Genomic DNA, 21,780 nt, shown 5'->3' on the forward strand with positions numbered 1-21,780 from the left:
ACGCTCTGACGACGGTGACAATGGCCACGAGCACGACATGGAGGTCCGCCCGTGCATGTATACGATCGGGGCCCATGATGCTGCACAATTGTAGCATCGGACCGACCGGCCATGCGTCGCCCTCGACGTAAACATTGAGGAGCGGCATTGATAAGGAACTTGGCCGATGCCCCGGACCCCGCCCTAAGACTCTACGCAATCTATATACCGCTTGTGATCGATACAACGTGGCGCCGACCACCCACCCACTTGTATATCAATCGTCTTAAAGCTTTAAAACACGCATACACGAGCGAGCGAGCGAGCGAGCGAATGGACGATTTTCGCGCTTTTGCATAAGCGAGTATTTATAAGCAATCAAATCGTTATACCCCGTTGCATAAGGAGATAGAGTAGAAAATTTGCAGTAAGATTTTTATGCTTACAAAACGAGTAGCGTAATATGATCTAAGACATTGAAGTGTGAAATATTGCCTCGTGCACAAGGACGCGCGAACCGGGCGGGCAACATAGCAAAATTATATTGACTTTATAATTATACGAATATAAATAAGTGTTAATGCGTGCATTTTAATTCGCAATTTTCCACGCGCGTTTCTGCTATTCTGAATTTTGCAAATTTGACGTCAGGCCCGAAATCGCCGTATCCGAAAATATTTTATTGGCAAAAAAACAACTTAAAATAGCGTATGTACTTGCGTACAGTCAACTGCACGTAATACGCAGTAGCAGCAGTATAGCAGTAACAGCAACATTACCATACCATCACCGTCACCACCACCACCACAACCACCACCACCACCACCACCACCACCACCATCACCACCACCACCACCACCACCATTACCATCACCATCATCGTCATCATCATTATCAGCGGACGATCCAAGGGTGACTTGAGTTTTCGACTTTCAAGGGAGACTTAGTCAATAGAGAATCAAGGTCAAAGACGTAAACAGGAATGCTATTGTGGGCGTCATTTTTTCATAAATTTTTTCTCTACTGCATTCGCAATTAACAACGCGCGATAACGTGGGTGAGGCGGAAAAAAAAACCAAAAGAACGGTAAGAAAAGGAGCCGAGGCACGTGCTCGCATATGACTTACCGTAATCGCCGACGTAGTCCCCTACGTCATCGAATGAGTCGACCGAGATCAGGTAGCTGTAGTCCGGCTTAACCGTGGGTACGATGCCTCTGCTCGACATCCCGGTGCAACGCTACGTACCGCGAATCGTGAACTAACGGCACCTTACAGCAAGCGAGGAATCGACCGTCAAACTCGCGGCCCTGATCGATACCCGTTGGACAGGTCGAGGGGAGGAGGTGGGCGGATGCCAAGACGAACGATGACGCGCAATGTCAAAAAGCCGCGTGGTGAAACCGTCGATCCACCCAGGATGTGCGTGCTCGCTTTATTTAGCCATCACGGGAGTCGATACTATGTTAGATTCTCGGCTCCCCCTAGAATCACTTAGCCAATTCTTTTTGCACTGGCTTAACAAGCTTTGCATCGCTGTACATGTATGGTACTTATACGGTTGTGACTTCAGCCTCTACGATCGCTGCAGCCGCTACTGTTGCTGCCGGTAATGCTACCGCTATTATGACTATTATGCGGATTAGCCACGCGGTTAATTAAGATTGTTGGCACGAAACGTTACGCGCTAAAATGAAGCAGTTGCGTGGATTAAACTGTAGCGAGCAGTACAGGATATTACCTCGATCTTGTAACTTACGTTCGCGGATATTTGACGGATGATGACAAGGCGTGGTTAAACTGTCGCCATCTCCTTCGCCATCCGGTTCGTAATATACATTTCCATTTGGGGCATCCGTCACTAGATTCATGGCAACTGCCGTCGTCTCGTCCATCCTTCTAAAACATTGTTGGCTTATTTAAAAAGAACGACAAAAAAACCCTTACACATTTAAGATGATATATTGCCAATAAGTGTGCGATTGCATGCATAAAATTATGTATTTAAAAATAATATTTATTTCCATTTAGAATTCGGCAAACATTCCAACCGACGCTTTTATCTACTTTGAGCGTTATTATATATCGAATGAAATTACGGTTGACCCGTTCGTTCCTTTTAAAATCCATATGAAGATAAAATGTTAACGGTCTCACGACTCGAGTATATAAAAAATCATTGGCTCACCAGTAAAACTTTTCTTCGATGTTTCCGGCAATTTATGTCCACCTTCCGCGCAACAATTATCAATCCGCAATGCACATTGAACAGCGGACGAGATCGATGCAACTACGTTTTTTATCTTTCAACTCACACATTTATCAACTTATGAAAGAATCACGTTTTTCCGCCTTAGGCTCCTGCTCGAGCTCTTTATCTAAGCTATTTATAAATATAAATATACATAAACTGTAACAATAATGACGATATTAATATTAAAAATATAAACATTAAAAATATATTTTTTTGTTATGACTAATACGATGTTTGTTTTACGTATTTATTTATTTATTTTTTAATATTATGAAGCTAGTTAGTCGGTGCGTTTAAGGAAACACAATTTTATACTGTTTGTTCTTAATCAGTGTGCATTGGTGTCGTTGTTCACAACTTTACACTGCAGACAAATTAATAGAACGAGAATTGCAAAAAACTGAATATTGAAATTTTTGTTTTATACTTTAACAACTAAGTAAAATGTGTGGTCGCACAATAAAGAAAGAATGAAGGAACAAGGAGGAGGATTTGAGTGGTAAAGTTTATATGATGCTAATCGGTACGACAAAAAAAATATATATATATATATATATATATATAGATATACTTCGACATATATTTGGGTATAAACGTTCGGGCGAAGGAAAACAGTGTGTCAAAAGAAAATGCAGGTCGGAAAATGATGAAAGAAGAAGGTTAGGAAAGTCGAATCGTAATAATGCGTAAATACGCGTTGAATAATATTACCATCGATAATAGCGACTTCGCTTCTTCCCCACCTCGGTTAAACAGGAGATTCGTTTTTGAAGGGGCGCGCGAGGTGTCCTCCTACAGAGTAAGCCGACCAGCGAGTGCTATTGTCCCATTCAGGCGTCAGGTATCCTTGGGGTAGGTTCCGCGTGGCCGGACAGTGGCAGCCGCGTGGCGTATATTGGGCTCATGAAGAAGGCGACGACTGTTCGACACCTCGCGCATCGCGACCTACGTAAGGACGGAGTGAGAAAACGCGCGCCGCCAGCCGGCGATTGGCTCTCGCTACCGCGCTCGCGCCCCACGACCAATTGCCGTCGTATGCCTGCCTGACACCGCGAAAATCCATAACCAGCGGTAAAGGAACTCTCAGCACGGAGAGCATTCCAGACGACTTGTGTGCACCTCGTCGCCGCTACCGTTGTCGCCTTCGTCGGCGTTTCACAGCCAGCCAGCCAGCTAGCCAGTCAGTCAGCCCCCCCCCCCCCAAGACCCCATATAACCCACTCCCTTCTTCTCGCCCTTCCCGCCTGACCGCCCACCCCACCACCCACAGCCTCGGTCAGCTCTGCCCCGCCCCGCTTCACATAGCCATTCATCTCAATATGGTTGGTGTAAATGATAAACGCACTCGTTTTAAGTTTTATTTAATTAGTCGCATTTAATGAGCCTTATTATATATGTACATAAACGGTATTGTTATTGCTCGTTCGCAGAGTTACATTATCATTACAGTTTTATTATACAAAATAATAAAAAGCGTTGCATCACGCTTTATTGTTTAAATAGCTTTGTGCAATTGATACTGAAGTTTGAATTAAATAATAATGCATTAATAAAAATATCAAGAACTAGAATACTAATTGAAATCAAAGTCACTCTCAGTATTGGAAAGATTTCTCTCGATGAAACTCTCGGAATCCGAGTCGAGGATTAATTTTATAATATCTTTCTTCTTTGGTTTATCTAATGAGCTGCTCGTCGTTCGTTTGACTCCTGTATTACTCTCTTCTTCATGCTCTGAAGCATAATTATTTACTTGATCATTTGGGCTAATTACTTCGTAATAATTGACAATGGGCTGCTGTTCCTCGTTCGACTCCGGCAACGTATTATCATTTCCTAATATCTCAATCGATTGAGATGCATTTCCTTCGACACAAGTCTGTGCCTGCTGCGAATAATCATATCCTGATTTTGAATCGTAATTATTTATATTGTTTTCCTCGTTGTTTGACCCTTGATCAGGCTGTTGTTCATTATCATTGTACTTTTCATATTTACCGGCGAATTGTCGGTAAGCTTGATTGGAATCGTTTTGATTGTATAGTCCATTTGAATTATACTGCTGATTGAGATCGTAATTTTGTGTTAAACCATATTGTTGACTTAACTCATACTGTTTTGGATCGTATTGTTGATACTGTTGATTAATATAATTTAAGTATTGTCCGTCGGCGTATTGTTGATTTTCATAATCGCCATTTACATCGTACAAATATTGTTGATTAGAATCATTGGCATACTTGTATTGCTGTTCATCTTCACTTTGTTCTTGTTTATAATTTTCAACGTACTGTCGATTATCCGGATATTGCTGTTGACGACCATTGCCATCCTCTGCGTAATATTCCTGATTACTCATATACTCTTCATTGTTTGCATTCCCATTGCCATTTTTCAATAAATTTACCGAACTAACGTCGACGTTTCCTTCATTAACTTCATTCTTAAAGCCGGGTACTTCCTCTGTATTAATCAGCACGTCGTTCTCCTTAATTTCCTCGTCTTCGGGCTGATCAACCTCTTCTATGGACTCTAATTTCCTTCTGAGCCTATCTTGAATATTATCCTGCAGTTTTATTTCCTGGACTTGCTGCTCCACGTCATTCGGCATCCATGAATCTATATCGACCGTGTCATCGTAGTCATCCTCTATACATCCATCGTTCTCATCCTTAAATAAATGATCAGGCGCATTATCGATTTCAATGGATTTCTGCATTTTTAGAACTTCCGTTAACATAGATTCTTCTTTGGAAAGAAGCTCGCGATTTTGTTGAATCAAACGACGCGCCTCGTCTAAATCGGTTTTCTTCGAGACAATCGTCTCTTTAGATGGCCATTCTGTTTTCCCTTGGCCGATGCGAGTCCGGGGCACATCGGTATTTGCATCTGGTTGGCTTAATCTCTCGAAAGCAATGGCCCATGAATCACGAGCATTGCTCGATGCATTGGTCAAATTTTTCGAGTCACTAGTGATCGAATTACTTTGAACGAAATCACGAAAAGTACGGAATTTGCTTTTCACTTTCTTCCATTCTTCATCCACTAATGGGGGCAGTGGATTTTCCGATAGGGTTACATTTAATAGATCACCACTTGTATTCTGTTCATAATCTGCTGTTTCAAAACTATTGTCAAACTCATTATCACCATTCCGTTGTAAATCTGTATGAAGTCGCTTGATTTTTTCGATATAGTTACCCAAATCTTGCTCGGCTATCGAGACATCATCGGGTGATTTTCTTGAGTCAAGCTTCAAATTATTGTTGTTTATTTGTGCATTTGCTTTCAAAAAACTCGAATATTTCCATGCGTCATCAAGGTAACTTGGAAAATTTGAATAATAGTTCGTCGAAGCAGCTACAATGTTTTCAAACTGTATTGGCGATGTAGTAGCCTCGGTAAATTTGGTATTTAAATTTTGTCGATGCTCTGTTGATTTTTCCATCGCATTGAGCTTTTGGGTATTTTCATAATCTAAATGTGGTGAAAATTTACTTAAGTCAGCTTCTTGATTAATATACGGAAGCAGATTTTTAGGAACCGTTTGCAGGGTCTTTGAAAAAACAGGACTTGGAGAGATTTCTTGATCATTTTGACTTTCTAAACCACTATCGGCCGTTACACTTCGATTTTCCCGTTGTCCCCCGTAAACACGTAATAAATAAGCTTCATACTGTTTCTATAATAAATTAACCTATAGATATTATCAAAGATCATCGTATCAAAAATGTTATAATTATGCAATTATCTGATACTCACTCTCAAAACATTAAGCCTCTCTGTTTTAGCAGTCATTAATACTAAGCTAGTATCAATCTTATCTAATGTTCCGCGTAATTTATCATTCCTATCTTCCCTTAATTTTTGCTCCTCGAGAAAATCCACGTAACAAATCCTTAATTTATTAATGCACGCTTGGTGTCTAAAAAACAGCATATTAACATAATTAGAAAATAATATTGATTTCTTCATATATTAAAACTAAATGTAAAAAAAAAGAAAAGGAAGCATTTAGTTTAATATTGATGATTTTAATAAAACGATAAAAATATAAAATTATGATTTCTTATCTTTCGTTCTACAAGGATTTACTTTATTTTATAGTATTAATATTCTGTTGTCACGAAAGGAAGGCACCGAATTGATTCGTGCTTTTACGAAGTTTACAAGGTCAGGACAAATATTAGTATAATTTTTAAAAAGTAGAACTATTATAGTTATAGCGCGCAAAAACTATTTCACTTCTTTTCTCAAATGATCAATAAACCACATTTGCATTATACTGTTAATACTCGTCCATTTCTTAGCTTTTTTATGCAATACCGATGTGCATGGCATTGTTTGTGTTCACATTAGATCGATTGAATTATAAAAATCATAATGTGGAGCAAAGTGCTATCAATAAAATTGCAATCAAAATAGTTAACGATAATAAAAAACTATATGAAAATTTTTTGTAAAAATTAATGTTTTTTAAATGTTTAATGTTTAATGTTTGTTTTAATAGCAATCAATATAGTAATATATTAAGTTTAACACTCACCTATTTCGTGACTCTTGAACCATAAGATTAAACCTCTCTTCCAACCTAATTCTTTCCTCCTCGCTGTAAAAAAAAAAAAAAAAGAAAAAAAATATATATATATGTATGCATGTATGTATGTATAAGCGGTACGTAACAACGTATCTTGCATAAAAGTGATTCATGATCCAATTAATTTTTACATTAAATACAAATAGATTTATTTACCTCTTTCGTAATTTCTCCTGAAGATCCAGCATATTTTTATAATGATTTTCTTGTCCATTATACAACGGTATCATTTTGTTACGTTAATGATTGACAATTTTCGTATTAAACAACAAAGAAAATACTCATATTGAATATTAATGTATATTTCATAATGAAATCAATACACGCCGCGTATGTTTAAAATCAATCAGCGTGAATTTTATTTTACTACGAAATAAATAATAAAAAACACAATAATTTTTATTGAAAACAAGTGAATTAGAAAAGTAATCGTACAATTTCGCATCGACAAAAAAAAAAAGATGGTAAAAAGTACAAGTGAAACCACTCTTTGTAACGACGCTTAACACAACTGTCGCATTTAACGTCGCGGTAGTAGAATAGGGGCTGTTTTACTACCAAGTAGACATACAGGTGTTCTACCTCCTTCCCCACTATTTTCCCTGTAGTATTGAGCACCTGCCACATGCGAGCGCATGTATTCTATCAATTTGAACAATTCCCGACTCGCTGTCTCGGCTAATAATCGAATATAAGTAACCGAACTAAATAAATATATGTTATATCATCGTTTTAATTATTTATGCGAATTAGATGTTTTAATGGGTTTAAGCGCGAGTTCGCTAATATGCCCTACGAATAAATTCGCGAAAATTTTAATTATATTCACTAAACTTTGTAATTTCAAGTTTATTTGTCCGCTCCACACGTATTTCTTCTAAATTTAAATTAGTTAGCGCCGAGTAATTGCGTGATAATAGCGAGTTTTAAACTTTGCTTGATTTCCTACTTTTATTAACGTACACTTCAATGATAATTCGACTTGTTGTATATTATATTGTGTTAAGAGGAAATAGAATTCTAAATAAACATTAATTATACTGAGCAAAATTTTATTTAATGAAAACATTAAAGCATAACTAAGTCATTTAAGTTAATTTACAATTATACATTCTCTCTTTCCATAAATTGTGTGGAAGTGCTTGGATAATATTGAATTAATTATTGTTTTCATAAAAAAAATTTGGTAAAGCTCATCTTCTCTAAGTCTGAACTGTCGTCTGGTTTAGTTGAAAACATTGTAAGCGTTAAAATTATTTAACTTTACGATTATAATACAAAATATAAAATAATTTTTTTTTAATCTTTTGAACATTTAATTACCTCTAAATTATAGGGATGATGTGAATTTTTGGTTGCCTTCGATATATGAGTTAAATATATCTTATTATCGTCTACTTCTCTTTCCTCCATTATGATTATTTGACAATTATATTTATGCATAGGGAAACAAAGGGAATATATGTATTTGACTTCGTTGTAAAAATTCCAATACGATCATTTAAAATGTTTTATTTAAAATATTTATTTTTTTTTTTTAAACTCGAATTTTTAGATGTAAAATTTAGCTCTTGGATGACCAAAGGATGAAAAACTAATTTCATCGTAAAATTGAGATTGATTTATAGTGGAAAGTTTACCAACGGCCGAATTTAGTGTGTACCACGTGTCTTGCAGCCGCGAAATTGGCTTAAAAGAATCGTGAATTTCATCCATATCTGAAATAAACATTAATTCAAATTATCGTTAGTAATTTTCTAGATACATTTACCAGCCTAATTTATAATTTTACGTAAATGCAATTCCATCACCGATAGATAAACAATTTTCTGTCGGTATTTTAAAACGATTATTAAAACTTTAAGGTTACACACACACGCGCGCGCGCGCGCACAAACAAAACACACGCGTGCTTATGCATGATATGTTGGGAATTTATAAAAATACCGAGTATATTTTGTTCATGGATAATCATATGAAAATAATATATAGATGAAAATGAAAACATATCATGCATGAAAATATAAATAACTATAGTACATGACTCTGGTAAAAAATAATATAAATATAATTATTAAATTTAAACTTTGTGCTAACAGGATTTTCAAAAATGTTTAATGCATTAACTATTAGTATTATTGTGTATATTGTTACTAGGTGGCGAAATCTCCACTTGATAAATTTTGTAAGTAACGAATATATTATCTAGTATTGTATAAAATACCTCGTACATCATTATTTGGCTTTTAAGCCAAAATCAAAACACAACCTCGTTGCAACCTGTATGGTATATAATAAAGTGTACCGGAGTATTTACACTATCGTGTGTATATATTACATGCGGATTAATGTGTATGCCCTCTGCAGCTATTCCCCCTCCCCCTTTTAAGCTTCCCCTCTACAGCAATTGTATCGTTAAAGGTTGTATCTGTTGTTTGATCGAGTTTAAAGTGCTGTACATATTTTACGTTTATACACAGATCATCAATATTAAAATCACATAATATAAACGATATTATTTATAGTATTATGAGAAAATAGCTTTTTTTATTACAATAGACAGTATCTTTCATTAGAATTACAGAAATCCAACCCACAAAACTAGTAGAAAGAAAATATATATAAACAGATATTTATTAACTATTTGTACCTGTCATGCAAAGTGACAAAATAATGTTATGCTAAATGCAATTTTTTCACTGTATTTTAAATATAAAATATAAAAATTCGTAGTAATGTTTGGTCATGGCGACGTTACCACCGCGCAAAAATCCAACTCCTACGAAAATTTCGAAAGAGCACCTAACACCGTTGCAAATTCTCCTACAGCTGGGCTTCCCCAAACACAGGGCGTAAGTTTGTGCAACAGTTTAATTTTCAGTAGGTTAATGAAAAATAATAATGTGTAAATATTATATGCAAGCATTTGTTCAAACTGTCAAGAGTCTTCTTTTAAATGGTTTATGAAATTATCTTACATTTATTTTTATTTTTGTTACTCAATAAATAAAACATTGATATTTATATTATTCATTGGAATTTCTTCTATTTACTTATACAGAATTCAACAATCTACTGACACATGATTTGTAAATAATATTAAGTTGAATGTATATTTGAAAACTTTTGTTACTAAGGACAAATAATTTATCAAATATGGAAAATTGTAATTAAATAAGTAAATAATTCAGTAAGAGGCTTATTTTTTCATGTAATTTATCATATTTAACTATTAATTTATAATTACATAAAATTGATGACGTGATGAGTACTTTGATTAAAAATTTGTTCTAATATAGATAGTAATCCAGTTCAATACATTATTTATAGTTTATTATAAATTATACAATGAAAACAATAATATTTAGTTAATACAATAAAAGGAAAAATTATGAACAAAATAATAATTATTTAAAGTCTGTACATTCCTTTATACTATATTATACATAATGTTGTAAACACACACACACACACACACACACACACACTCTCTCTCTCTCTCTCTCTCTTCTATTTTATATATTTACTTTTTTTATAATATACTATTTTCTTCAAAATTGTAATAAATATATCAACTTTGTAGTGCAAAAGAGCTTTAGCAGCTACAGGTCATCGTTGCGTTCAACTTGCTTCAGATTGGCTTTTGGCACACGTCAGAGATCCAACACTTGACTCTATTGAACCAAGAGAATACGTACTTTATTTATGTCCAACCGGACAATTAAACGAACAATTGCAAAAATTTTGGATTAAAAGTAAAGAATTAGAATGGAACGGAGTACATAATTTCATTCCACACATAACACTTGTCTCATTTTTCAAGGTAACAATTATATGACAACTTATAATTTTGATATTGCTTTTGATCGATGTAGCGAATATTCTCTATTATCATCCAATATATATTACATAGGTTTCCGATGAATCTTCGAAAGAACTTACCACAATTCTGGAAACATTAATTAATAGAGATGAGTGTCCAGACACCATTGAATTGGAAACCTATATATCCCCAAATTTCATGGGATTATTTGTTAAAGATGAACAAGCTGAATGGTTGAAATCTTTAGCTCTTAAATATGTAAATAAATTATCTAATATAGGAATCGATGCTGAACCGAATACAAAATCATTACATTTGACACTTGCTTACCAATTTTCAAACTCATTATTCGAACCATTACGCTTAATGGTCGAAAAACTGGAATCAAATAAATTTGCAAATTGGGAACTGAGATTATATTCTAAGGATTCACGATCTACAAATGTTAATGTACATAAAGTAATGCATTCGCATGCTCCACGAGAACATGATGAATTGGAGCTGAGGCCTGGTGATTATATATATGTGCCAGAAGAGGCATGCACTACCTCAGTAGATGGATGGGTCGAAGGCATCTCGTGGTTAACAGGCACATCTGGCTATTTTCCTTTAAATCATACAAAACGTACTGCAGATTCCGACTCTTGGACATTACATTCGACTGTACCAATTATTGAAAATAAAATAGAAATCTTAGAGGATGTAATACCTAGAACTAGAAGGCCACCAATTATGGTTTCAAGTGAATCTTCGGATGCACCAGATGGAGTAGCTGCTGATAACGAGCCTGTAATTATCGAACTATCACAATAGACAGTAGAACCTTGATCATTTGGGATAGTTATGAGCGAAAGTAAATTGATGAATATGTATTTTATATAAGAATAATAATGTTTTCCTCTTTAAAAATGTACTTATTAATTAATCGAGTTTCTACTGTAGTTTGTTTTAAAAATATTTTCCTTATTTAAATTATTGTTTATCAATTTTTTGTATTAGTTGGAAGCTTCAGAACCGATGACACCTTCGTGCCGTGAAATTTTAATTTGCCGACATGGTGAACGAGTAGATTTTACTTTTGGCACTTGGATACCGTATTGTTTTGAAGCAGATGGCCTTTATGTTCGTAGAGACCTAAATATGCCGATAAAAATACCTCCCAGAAATATTCAAGATTTTCAAGATGATTGCCCATTAACAACATTAGGAGAAATACAAGCAAATTTAATTGGAGAAGCAATGAAAGCATCCAATGTACACATAGACATAGCTTTTGCTTCACCTTCTTTAAGATGCATACAAACATTGTCACAAATTTTAAAAGGCTTCCAATCTGATTTGTCCATAAAAATTGAACCTGGTTTAATGGAATGGGTTGCTTGGTACCAAAATGGCTTACCAACATGGATGACACCTGAGGAATTATCTAATGCTGGATTTAAAATAGATAAATCGTATAAACCAGTTGTAAAAGCAGACGAGCTACCTTTAAGAGAAAATGCTGCACAATATTACGATAGAAGTCACATTCTTATAAAAAGTATTATAGAGAGTACTAAAGGTAATATTCTAATTGTTGCACATGCAACTTCTTTGCCGGCTTGTACAAAACAATTAACAGGTGGTAGAGTTCCACATGTAACAGAAATTACACGTTTAGTACAACAGGTACCTTATCTAGCATGTTTAATGGCTAGAGAAAGTCCTCATGGATGGCAACTTCATCCTCCACCATTTCCCCCTATAACACATAGTAGTAACAAAAGATTCGATTGGAAAATTTTAACTTAAATCCAATATGTTTCCTTGGATGATGGTTGTACTGACAGAGAGAAACTATTACATGTTTATTATAAACAAAAATCGCCAATCGTAATAGATATGAAGTACAGATATTGGTATTTAAGTCCAATGTTTACAAGTATTAATAGATTATAGATAGATATATATGTTTTATATATATATATATATATATATAAAAGATTGATTAATTTTCTCGCCATAAATTTTAATACTAATTAAATTAGCATCTTATTAAATATAAAGTTAAATATTTTAATCGCTTTATAAATCTATTTTCCTAATATGTATTTAAATAAAAAGTTGAAATTAATTATTAAGGGCAGTTGTTTTTAAATGAAAAAAAAAATTTGTTTCTATAATGGATTTTAATAATATGAATGTTATCTACTTCAACTACATTGTTACGCTTACCAAAGAAAGTATATTTTATCAGCAAAAAAATACTTTATTAAAAAATATTAACAAGTTGTCAAAAGACATTGCACTGAATATATGCATACACGTGCACTTGTGTATATTATGTGGGTGTATATGCGTTTGTGCGCGCGCGCGTGCGTGCGTTCGGTTTATGTGGCACATGTATGCATATGTTTGAATGTATATACATATATTTATATGATAAACATTTCTCTATAAAAATATAGTTATTAAAAAATCTCAAAAATGTACAAAATTGTTATTTGATTATTAGCCATTTCAATAAATTGTAATAATTAGTAAACACATTTATATAAATTTTATCTACATTTTTCATCTTTTAACTATAAATGCCCTCCTTCCTTTAATTTAGAAATTAATGTATCAACATCAGGCAGTATCGATCCAGCTTGGCGTACTGGTGGATCTTCCACCGATATAATTTGTATTCTGGGAGTAATATCTATGCCTAAATCCTTAGGAGAAATTTTCTTTACTGGTTTTTTTTTAGCTTTCATAATATTTGGTAAAGTTGCATATCTAGGTTCGTTTAAGCGCAAATCAGCACTAAGTACAGCTGGAGTCTTTACTTTAACGACTTCTAAACCACCATCAATCTCGCGAGTAACGGTCAATTCATTTTGACCATGCTCAATCTAATTAAAATAAATATAAAAACAAGTAATATATTATTTTATTTTCTTATTTTAATATGTATTTTAATGCATTCAAAATATCTATAAAAATTACAAATACATATTTATTTTAATTTTTAAAATTAATAATTTATAAATGAAATTACCTTACTACAGAATGTGGCTGTTGGCCAACCAAGAACTCCACCAGTCATTTGAGCAGTTTGATTGCAATCATCATCAATTGCTTGCTTTCCAACGATAATTAAATCTACTTTTTCATCTTGTGCCAATTTGGCCAAGATTTTTGAGACGTGTATTGGCTGTAGAAATTCAGCTTCATTACCAGAAATTTCAACGTGTATTCCTTTATCAGCTCCCATAGCTAGAGCCGTTCTAATAGTTTCTTGAGATGCAGTTGGACCACAGCTAACAGCAATAACTTCTTTGGCTAATTTTTTTTCTTTCATGCGTACTGCCTCTTCAATGGCAATTTCATCAAAAGGATTCATCGAGTGCTTAACTCCATCAACAACGACTCCTGATTTATCAGATTTAACTCGAATCTTTATAAAATTAAATACATTGATGAAAAAAGAATCTGGTAATTAAATTTACTATGCATAAAAACAAAAATATATCGCAAAATATAACATATAAATTGTAATTATAATTAATTGCAAAAAGCTTGTAAAATATTAATTTTTCGAGAATAAATATTAAATATTAATAAAGAAGTATAATTTATACTAACCTTTACGGCATAATCAATTACTCTTTTAATTCCAACAAGTACGCGAGCCATTATTTTAATGTAGAAAGACTAAATAAAACTATGATTTAAATGAAACGAATAATTATTATGTATTGCTTTAGTAATAATACAGCTTACTATGCTGCTAATTTTTCCTAACAAGTGTTTGAGTGTCAAATACGGAGAAAAAATCTCCGATCCAAGGTTCGAATAGTAATATTCTTATTTATTTATATATATATATATATACATACATATGTGTTTGAGTGCGGGGAGAGAGAGAGAGAGTGAGAATGAGCGACTGAGTGACGGTCAAAGTGAGAAGGGGATGATAAACATCGAACTTCGACATAATTTTATCTTTAAATAGATAAGAATTGTTAAATAATTTTATATATTTCTTCGAGCTCGCACATAAATGTAATTTATAAACAATCTATTCGACAATATTCGACATAATAACACAGTTTCCTTTTCTATAATTGTAAAAATAAACAGTGCTTTTTTTTTTTTTAGTTTCGTTTATATTCTATACGAGGTCAGGCGTATAAATAATCGTAATTTTATTTCAACGTGTGATTAGCATAAGTTACATAAATTCGCTCTAAACATATTTATCTTCATCAATTTTTATCCAATATTGCTTTTCTTATATATTTGATACAATTTACGAGATTCGCAATTGCCGATTGAGGTCACGCACATTAATATTCCTTCGATGTACATTCTCGTCGATAATTAGGCAGAATTACACGATGCCTCATCGCAATGAATCCCAATGAGGCAGCAGCCTACAAATAATCGATTAAAACGTTGAAGCTCAATGATGAGAGAAGAGAATTTAAATATCATAAAAATCCACCATTGAACTGATCGCTTAAAAAATTAAGTTTGCATTTCAATTTTGTATTTTATACGCTAATAAAATCAACGACAACACGCATGCGTTGAAAGACTGTGTTTGCCACTCGGACCGCAACTGCGGTTTTTTGCTTGCGACAATGACTGCCAGGCGGAGCCGACATTCAACTCGACTTGAATTCATGTGACGTGGCCCGGATGACGGCTACAAAGTTCATTGAGCGCTGGACTGGTCGACTCGGTCAAATTTCTAGTTGGAATTAAAATTGTTAAAATGATCTGATTAATGTAAGATCATTTGTAGGACTCGAAATTCAGTCGGCTCGAGACCGCACGTTATTTAAGCGAAGCAAGCAGCGCACAGGTATAATATGTCGATTAACCTCACGATGCCTTCGAACATGTTTTAATAATTTATGTGCGATGCGACATACATGCGGTACAAGATTTTTTATTACGATTGTCGAACTATTTTAATAGCGAGATGACGACTTACGAGGAATTCATTCAACAAAATGAAGATAGAGATGGGGTCCGTTTTACGTGGAATGTTTGGCCATCGTCGAGGGTCGAGGCTACCAGATTAGTTGTACCATTAGGAACATTGTATCAGCCAATAAAGGAACGATTGGTTTATCCACCGATTCAGTACGATCCTGTACTGTGCACTAGGTCTACATGTCGGGCAATTTTAAATCCTCTTTGCCAAGTGGATTACAGAGCAAAGCTTTGGGTGTGCAATTTCTGTTTTCAAAGGAATCCAGTAAGTTATCGACTCATCTATTTATATTTTCCAAAACTTAAAAAATTGTCTATATTCTAAATATAACATATACTTTTTATCTAGTTTCCACCTCAATATGCTGCAATCTCTGAGCAGCATCAGCCAGCTGAATTGATTCCAATGTTCTCTACAATCGAATATACAATAATGGTAAATTTTAAGATAAACGTTTTTACTTCTACAGTAAGGATATGGAAAATTTTCTATCGATAAATCTATTATCATTTATAGAGGGCTCAGTGCTTGCCACCGATATTTTTACTAGTTGTGGATACTTGTTTGGACGAAGATGAATTGACGGCCTTAAAAGATTCATTGCAGATGTCGTTATCCTTGCTACCGTCTAATGCATTAATAGGTCTTATTACATTTGGAAAAATGGTGCAGGTTCATGAATTAGGATGCGAAGGATGTAGTAAAAGCTATGTGTTTCGGGGAACAAAAGATTTGTTGCCCAAGCAAGTACAAGATATGCTAGGAATTGGAAGACTAGTTCCTGGACAAAATCCAAATCAAAGAGGACCAAGTGGACAGCCTTTACCTCCCGCTAATAGATTTTTACAACCAGTTCAGAAGTGTGACATGAGTTTAACAGATCTGCTAGGGGAATTACAAAAAGATCCATGGCCTGTTGGTTCAGGAAAGCGTCCCTTAAGATCGACAGGAGTTGCTCTAGCCGTAGCAACTGGATTATTAGAAGCTAGTTATGCAAATACTGGAGCGAGGTACATTTTTTGTAAATTAATTTAATTGCTAAATTTTGAGAATGACATTAAATATTAAAACACTTTATTATTTTTGCAGGATTCTTTTGTTTGTGGGAGGACCTTGTTCTCAAGGACCAGGCCAAGTTGTCACTGATGATCTTCGTCAACCAATAAGGTCTCATCATGATATTCAAAAAGATAATGCTAAACATATGAAGAAAGCAACAAAACACTATGACAGTTTGGCAGCTCGAGCAGCAGCCAATGGTCATATCATAGACATTTATTCGTGTGCGCTTGATCAAACTGGTTTATTAGAAATGAGACAATGTTGCAATTCAACTGGCGGACATATGGTAATGGGCGATTCTTTTAATTCATCGCTTTTTAAGCAAACGTTCCAACGTGTATTTTCTAAAGATACCAATGGTGACCTTAAAATGGCCTTTAATGCAACCTTAGAAATAAAAACATCGCGTGAAATTAAAGTGTCGGGTGCGATTGGCCCTTGTGTATCCTTAAATGTAAAAGGAGCAAGTGTCGGAGAACAAGAAATTGGGTTGGGTGGTACTTGCCAATGGAAATTTTGTTCGTTGACTCCTTCAACAACAACTGCATTATTTTTCGAAGTTGTTAATCAACAAGCAGCTCCAATACCTCAAGGAGGACGAGGCTGTATACAATTTATCACGCAATATCAACACAGTAGTGGCCAACGAAGAATCAGAGTAACAACAGTTGCTAGAAAGTAAGTAATGAAACGAAATAACAAATTATTCCCAATGACTTGTCTTACGATTTGACTTGTTTTAATTATATATAGTTGGGCAGATGCCTCGTCATCTTTACATCATATAGCTGCTGGATTTGATCAAGAAGCGGCTGCAGTTCTTATGTCTCGACTTGCAGTTTTCAGAGCTGAAAGCGAGGATGGCCCGGATGTTCTAAGATGGGTAGACAGAATGCTTATAAGATTGGTAAATAATCAATAATATATACAATAAATTAGATTTTTTCATAAATTACGATAAATGTTAAATATTATTTCAGTGTCAAAAGTTTGGCGAGTACGCTAAGGATGATCCAAATAGTTTTAGGCTCGCAGAGAATTTTTCTCTCTATCCACAATTCATGTATCATTTACGTAGATCGCAATTTTTACAAGTTTTTAATAATTCTCCGGATGAAACTAGTTTTTACAGAAACATGTTAATGAGAGAAGATTTAACCAATTCGTTAATAATGGTTCAACCACTATTGTATAGTTATGGGTTTGGTGGTCCGCCAGAGCCAGTTTTATTAGATACATCATCCATACAATCAGACCGAATTCTGCTGATGGATACATTTTTCCAAATTCTTATTTTCCATGGGGAGGTATTTGACATATTTTACTTAAATTCTTTCATGAATAATACTTAAGTAATTTTATTGTTAATAAACTAACCTAAATATATTTAGACGATAGCTCAATGGCGTCAATTAAAGTATCAAGATCTTCCAGAATACGAAAACTTCAAGCAATTACTAGCTGCGCCTATAGATGATGCTGCTGAAATATTAGTTGGAAGATTTCCAGCTCCTAGGTACATTGATACTGAACATGGTGGTTCTCAAGCTAGGTTCCTTCTTAGCAAAGTCAATCCTAGTCAGACACACAACAATATGTATGCTTATGGAGCGGTAAGTTAGTTTTTTTTAATTAAATAATTATTTTTTTATAAGTAATCATGTTGACTATATATATATATATATATATATATATATATATATATACATTATTTATACAAGCATTGTAATTAATAAATTTTTTATGTTATCCTGATCCTGTGAACCAGGGGATGCCGATGTCCAATGGGGTTGGTTGTTTTGTAAACTGTTATTTAAATATTCATTTATTTATTTTAAATGCTTCTTTGCTAAATTATTCATTTATTCGTGGGATTGTGGTGAAAAGCTTTTAATTATAAATATTAATTTTTTTTTTCTCATTCCAACATATATCACATTAACAAACAAAAATTTGTAATAAAAAGCAGTATTTGGCTACACACATATGCACATTAATATGAATTACTATCGTTTTGTATATTATCTGGTGAAGGGAATAATAATACTGAGCTTAAAGATTCATAAACATGTAATTTTCAATATTACCTTTTAATTCTTTTTCTTCTACATAGGAAAGTGGAGCTCCAGTATTGACGGATGATGTTAGCCTACAGGTATTTATGGAACATCTAAAGAAATTGGCAGTATCATCAACAGCTTAATATATAACATTGAATTAAATAAAATCGATCATAACACTGTTTTTGTATATGATAATGAATATGTTAAGTATATAAAGTAATATGTATTTGTTAAGGGCACTAGGGTTTAGTTTATTGATTCCAATGTACCATATTGCATTTATCACAATTAAAAACTAATAATGCCACAATTCCTCAACATATAGTAGTAACCTCTTAAATGATTAGTACGATTGGTTTCATTTAAATAAAAACATTACATTTAATTAGGTGACCATATTTATGCTATAAGTACAGAGATTTGTTTGTGCAAATGAATAATGATAAATTAATAACTACAATCGAGATTTTCTATAATTTGTACATACTTTTGCTATTCTGAATAAAAATAAAATAATAAAGTTATTAATGCAGTTATAACTGAATGTATTTGTTTAAACTATAATAAAATTAATAGAAAAATGAATTAGGTAAAAAATGGAAAGAAAAATATGTATCTACAAATAATAATTTATTCCATGTCGTTATTTAATGACATTAAGTATTGTACATAAGTACAGTCAAGACTGTCAGAGAATAAAGAAGAATTTTATAATTAAGAACTCGCTGTAACTGTACGTAACCAATTTGCTAAGAAATAAATGCTAGCCAGAGCATTTATGAAATACAATAAATCTCGTTAATATTATTAAATATAAAAGATTTGCGCGTCCATTATTTTTAATAATTAAATTAATTCTAGTGACGGTAAATGTACACTGTTCATTTTGCCTATAACCTTGAATAAACTTGAGCTAGTTTTAATAGTTAAATATGTCCCTAAGCCATTAATGCAAAGAAAAATTTTCTCTACATTCACGATGCATCACCATAATAAACTAAAATTAAATTTGATACTATTTAATATACAATATTTTAACTAAGAAAGCGTATCGACATTTTTTGTTCAACGTCTGTTCTCTCAAGAGCTTTACAGAATTCTTCAAAATTTATCATGTTATCTCCATCTTCATCAGCTTCGGATAATGTTCGTTCCGCTATACTTGAAAGCTGTTCTTCGCTAAAACAAAGGAAAAATAAAATTTATTTATCAAAATTAATAGACACATACGACAAATACAAATCAAAAATACTTACCTAATATTAGCACCAACCATCATATGTAATATAGCTAGTAGTTCATCCTTGGAAATTAAATCATCGTTGTCCAAATCATACATTTTAAAGGCAACTGCAACGAACGTAATATATAATAATATGATATTTTTAATAAGGAAAATATAATATTTTAATTAATCTTAAAAACACCGAAGATTATTTTTCAAAAGTCATAAGTGAGAAAAATGAATGTTAATAAAATGTAATGGAAAAGAAATAGGAATAAAGTTGTATCGAAACGATGTTACATTAGTAATAAAGTAACATTACCGCAAGTAATACAGTTACTTACATCTTAATTTTTCTTCTCGAGAATTTAATATATTTTGGCTATTCTTTTTAATAGGCCTAAAATGTGCAAGAACTTGCATAAATTGAAGAAAATTGACTCTGTCGTTACTGCTTTCCTCAAAAAATGCATTCACAATTCTATCACCTAACGGATTAATAGCTAATTCAGGAATTCTTAAGAAATCTTCTCTACTCAGTGTGCCACAATCTCCTCGATCCAAGCTTGTGAAGCGACTGTACAGTCGCTCTATTTGATTTTGAGTAACTGAAAACAAAATCAATGTCGAATAATACTAAGAAGCTTTTGTAATTACAATACGCTTAACGATGCATTAAAACCAAGTTTTTTATATTAAAATGCCACAGCACCATGAATTACTTGATAAGAAATATTAAATAACCGGTATACACATAAGTAATTTCATTATTATTCAAGGGCAACTGCTTTCTTACAATGAGCTGCTTACATTAAATGAACAGAAAACTTATTCAAAAAGTTCCTCACAGCGATATACTCACAACCAGTACTCTCTTGAATTTGTGCGATTTCTTCTTCGCGTAAAAGCAAGCTGGATCTGTTACCCATTTTCGTAACTCGCAACGATATCGAGGAGTAATTTATGGTTTCTTATCAGCCTCGATTGACTCGTTGATTAAGAGCGATTATCGAGTCAGGAAGACATAATCAGTAACGGAGCCCGTAGCTCCGCAGCCTCATCTAACGCACGGCAATGCCTAATCTGACAACACGCAACATGCGCAACTACGTACAAACAAACCGTGGATGACAAATAGCGCGGATCTCCGCTCTATCCAACAACAATTGGCGAAGGTTTGGGATTTTCACCGCTGCTTCAGCAATGGTTGCCGACGATCCGAGATGGCGGGCCTTCAAGGATATTGGGGATCGACAAGACATTAGTACGAGGCTCGACCACTGATTGGCGCCCGAATACAAACGCCGAACCAAGCGATCGACAATTCACGCCAAGTGCACTACTTAATTATTGACCAGGGTTTTAAATTCCAGCTTGCGCTAGTCATCCACGGGGACTGTGTTACAGTGCGTACAGATGATAATGATTAGATGAAAATTGCTTGATAGTCGTATCGATTGTTCGGTATTCGTTTGATTTGGATCATTTGTGTAATTGCTCTCGAATGAACTTCAAAAGCCTAATTGATAATTAATTTGGCTGACTGTGCGAAAATTGACGTGGTGGCTCACCATAATTGCCATCCATTATACCGCGATAAAATTTTTTAACTTTTTAATTAATTTCGCCTATGTACATACATATATAACTTATTGCATAAAATATTTTAAATATCATTGGTATTTTTTTTCTATTTTGTGCAAGCTTATTTACTAATAAAAAGGCAACTGAAGTTTTTGAAGGTAAAAATTTACTATAATTACGTTGTTTAGCTTACATAATACAAAGTATTTTTCGATTTTTCGATAA

At 33.7% G+C, this 21,780-nt stretch overlaps 6 protein-coding genes across 6 annotated transcripts in view; 2 read left to right on the forward strand and 4 right to left on the reverse strand.

The window, feature by feature from the left end:
• The window catches only part of AMPdeam (AMP deaminase), a 12,747-nt gene extending 9,695 nt beyond the window's left edge, over nt 1-3,052 (reverse strand). Inside the window, exons 1-3 of the mRNA XM_011505990.1 lie at nt 2,944-3,052; nt 2,167-2,361; nt 1,738-1,877 (exon numbers count right to left, since the gene is read on the reverse strand). Of these exons, the coding sequence (XP_011504292.1) occupies nt 1,738-1,873 (136 nt within the window). The 5' untranslated portion in view covers nt 1,874-1,877; nt 2,167-2,361; nt 2,944-3,052. The remainder of the gene's footprint in view (nt 1-1,737; nt 1,878-2,166; nt 2,362-2,943) is intronic.
• A 554-nt stretch (nt 3,053-3,606) lies between these two features.
• Nucleotides 3,607-7,077, reverse strand: LOC105367329 (GATA zinc finger domain-containing protein 14). Its single transcript, XM_011505991.1, has 4 exons — nt 6,986-7,077; nt 6,779-6,841; nt 5,995-6,157; nt 3,607-5,914 (listed from the first exon to the last, which is right to left on the reverse strand). Exons 1-4 carry the CDS (start codon nt 7,057-7,059, stop codon nt 3,806-3,808), a joined length of 2,409 nt encoding a protein of 802 aa, XP_011504293.1. The 5' UTR covers nt 7,060-7,077; the 3' UTR covers nt 3,607-3,805.
• A 2,324-nt stretch (nt 7,078-9,401) lies between these two features.
• Epp (Ecdysteroid phosphate phosphatase) lies at nt 9,402-12,533 on the forward strand. The gene is made up of 4 exons (XM_011505993.1): nt 9,402-9,679; nt 10,413-10,652; nt 10,743-11,441; nt 11,652-12,533. The coding sequence occupies exons 1-4, from the start codon at nt 9,575-9,577 to the stop codon at nt 12,441-12,443; spliced, it is 1,836 nt and encodes a 611-aa protein (XP_011504295.1). The 5' UTR covers nt 9,402-9,574; the 3' UTR covers nt 12,444-12,533.
• A 656-nt stretch (nt 12,534-13,189) lies between these two features.
• Etfb (Electron transfer flavoprotein beta subunit) lies at nt 13,190-14,469 on the reverse strand. The gene is made up of 3 exons (XM_011505994.1): nt 14,262-14,469; nt 13,675-14,073; nt 13,190-13,528 (listed from the first exon to the last, which is right to left on the reverse strand). The coding sequence occupies exons 1-3, from the start codon at nt 14,310-14,312 to the stop codon at nt 13,217-13,219; spliced, it is 762 nt and encodes a 253-aa protein (XP_011504296.1). The 5' UTR covers nt 14,313-14,469; the 3' UTR covers nt 13,190-13,216.
• A 776-nt stretch (nt 14,470-15,245) lies between these two features.
• Sec23 (transport protein Sec23) lies at nt 15,246-19,053 on the forward strand. Its single transcript, XM_011505995.1, has 10 exons — nt 15,246-15,486; nt 15,603-15,885; nt 15,970-16,056; nt 16,138-16,631; nt 16,711-17,361; nt 17,437-17,590; nt 17,664-17,990; nt 18,075-18,296; nt 18,452-18,472; nt 18,797-19,053. The coding sequence occupies exons 2-10, from the start codon at nt 15,607-15,609 to the stop codon at nt 18,884-18,886; spliced, it is 2,325 nt and encodes a 774-aa protein (XP_011504297.1). The 5' UTR covers nt 15,246-15,486; nt 15,603-15,606; the 3' UTR covers nt 18,887-19,053.
• Nucleotides 19,054-19,355: 302 nt separating this feature from the next.
• Nucleotides 19,356-21,222, reverse strand: elm (calcineurin like EF-hand protein 1 elm). The gene is made up of 4 exons (XM_011505996.1): nt 20,834-21,222; nt 20,316-20,579; nt 20,003-20,096; nt 19,356-19,925 (listed from the first exon to the last, which is right to left on the reverse strand). Exons 1-4 carry the CDS (start codon nt 20,898-20,900, stop codon nt 19,781-19,783), a joined length of 570 nt encoding a protein of 189 aa, XP_011504298.1. The 5' UTR covers nt 20,901-21,222; the 3' UTR covers nt 19,356-19,780.
• Nucleotides 21,223-21,780: the final 558 nt, after the last annotated feature.

The sequence above is a fragment of the Ceratosolen solmsi genome, unplaced genomic scaffold (assembly GCF_000503995.2).
Source record: "Ceratosolen solmsi marchali unplaced genomic scaffold, CerSol_1.0 scaffold7, whole genome shotgun sequence".
Taxonomy (NCBI): Eukaryota; Metazoa; Arthropoda; class Insecta; order Hymenoptera; family Agaonidae; genus Ceratosolen; species Ceratosolen solmsi.

Coding starts and splice junctions, on each gene's coding strand:
- Sec23 (XM_011505995.1), top strand. CDS start 15,607: ATGACGACTTACGAGGAATTCATTCAACAAAATGAAGATAGAGATGGG. Junction 15,886..15,969: donor TCTGTTTTCAAAGGAATCCA/GTAAGTTATCGA, acceptor CTTTTTATCTAG/TTTCCACCTCAATATGCTGC. Junction 18,297..18,451: donor ATATGTATGCTTATGGAGCG/GTAAGTTAGTTT, acceptor CCTGTGAACCAG/GGGATGCCGATGTCCAATGG.
- elm (XM_011505996.1), bottom strand. CDS start 20,900: ATGGGTAACAGATCCAGCTTGCTTTTACGCGAAGAAGAAATCGCACAA. Junction 20,097..20,315: donor TCGAGAAGAAAAATTAAGAT/GTAAGTAACTGT, acceptor CGTTCGTTGCAG/TTGCCTTTAAAATGTATGAT. Junction 19,926..20,002: donor ATGGTTGGTGCTAATATTAG/GTAAGTATTTTT, acceptor CCTTTGTTTTAG/CGAAGAACAGCTTTCAAGTA.
- LOC105367329 (XM_011505991.1), bottom strand. CDS start 7,059: ATGATACCGTTGTATAATGGACAAGAAAATCATTATAAAAATATGCTG. Junction 6,842..6,985: donor CAGGAGAAATTACGAAAGAG/GTAAATAAATCT, acceptor TTTTTTTTACAG/CGAGGAGGAAAGAATTAGGT. Junction 6,158..6,778: donor GTTCAAGAGTCACGAAATAG/GTGAGTGTTAAA, acceptor GCTGTTTTTTAG/ACACCAAGCGTGCATTAATA.
- Epp (XM_011505993.1), top strand. CDS start 9,575: ATGGCGACGTTACCACCGCGCAAAAATCCAACTCCTACGAAAATTTCG. Junction 10,653..10,742: donor CACTTGTCTCATTTTTCAAG/GTAACAATTATA, acceptor TATATTACATAG/GTTTCCGATGAATCTTCGAA. Junction 11,442..11,651: donor TAGCTGCTGATAACGAGCCT/GTAATTATCGAA, acceptor TTTTTGTATTAG/TTGGAAGCTTCAGAACCGAT.
- Etfb (XM_011505994.1), bottom strand. CDS start 14,312: ATGGCTCGCGTACTTGTTGGAATTAAAAGAGTAATTGATTATGCCGTA. Junction 14,074..14,261: donor TAATTGATTATGCCGTAAAG/GTTAGTATAAAT, acceptor AATTTTATAAAG/ATTCGAGTTAAATCTGATAA. Junction 13,529..13,674: donor CAGCCACATTCTGTAGTAAG/GTAATTTCATTT, acceptor TATTTTAATTAG/ATTGAGCATGGTCAAAATGA.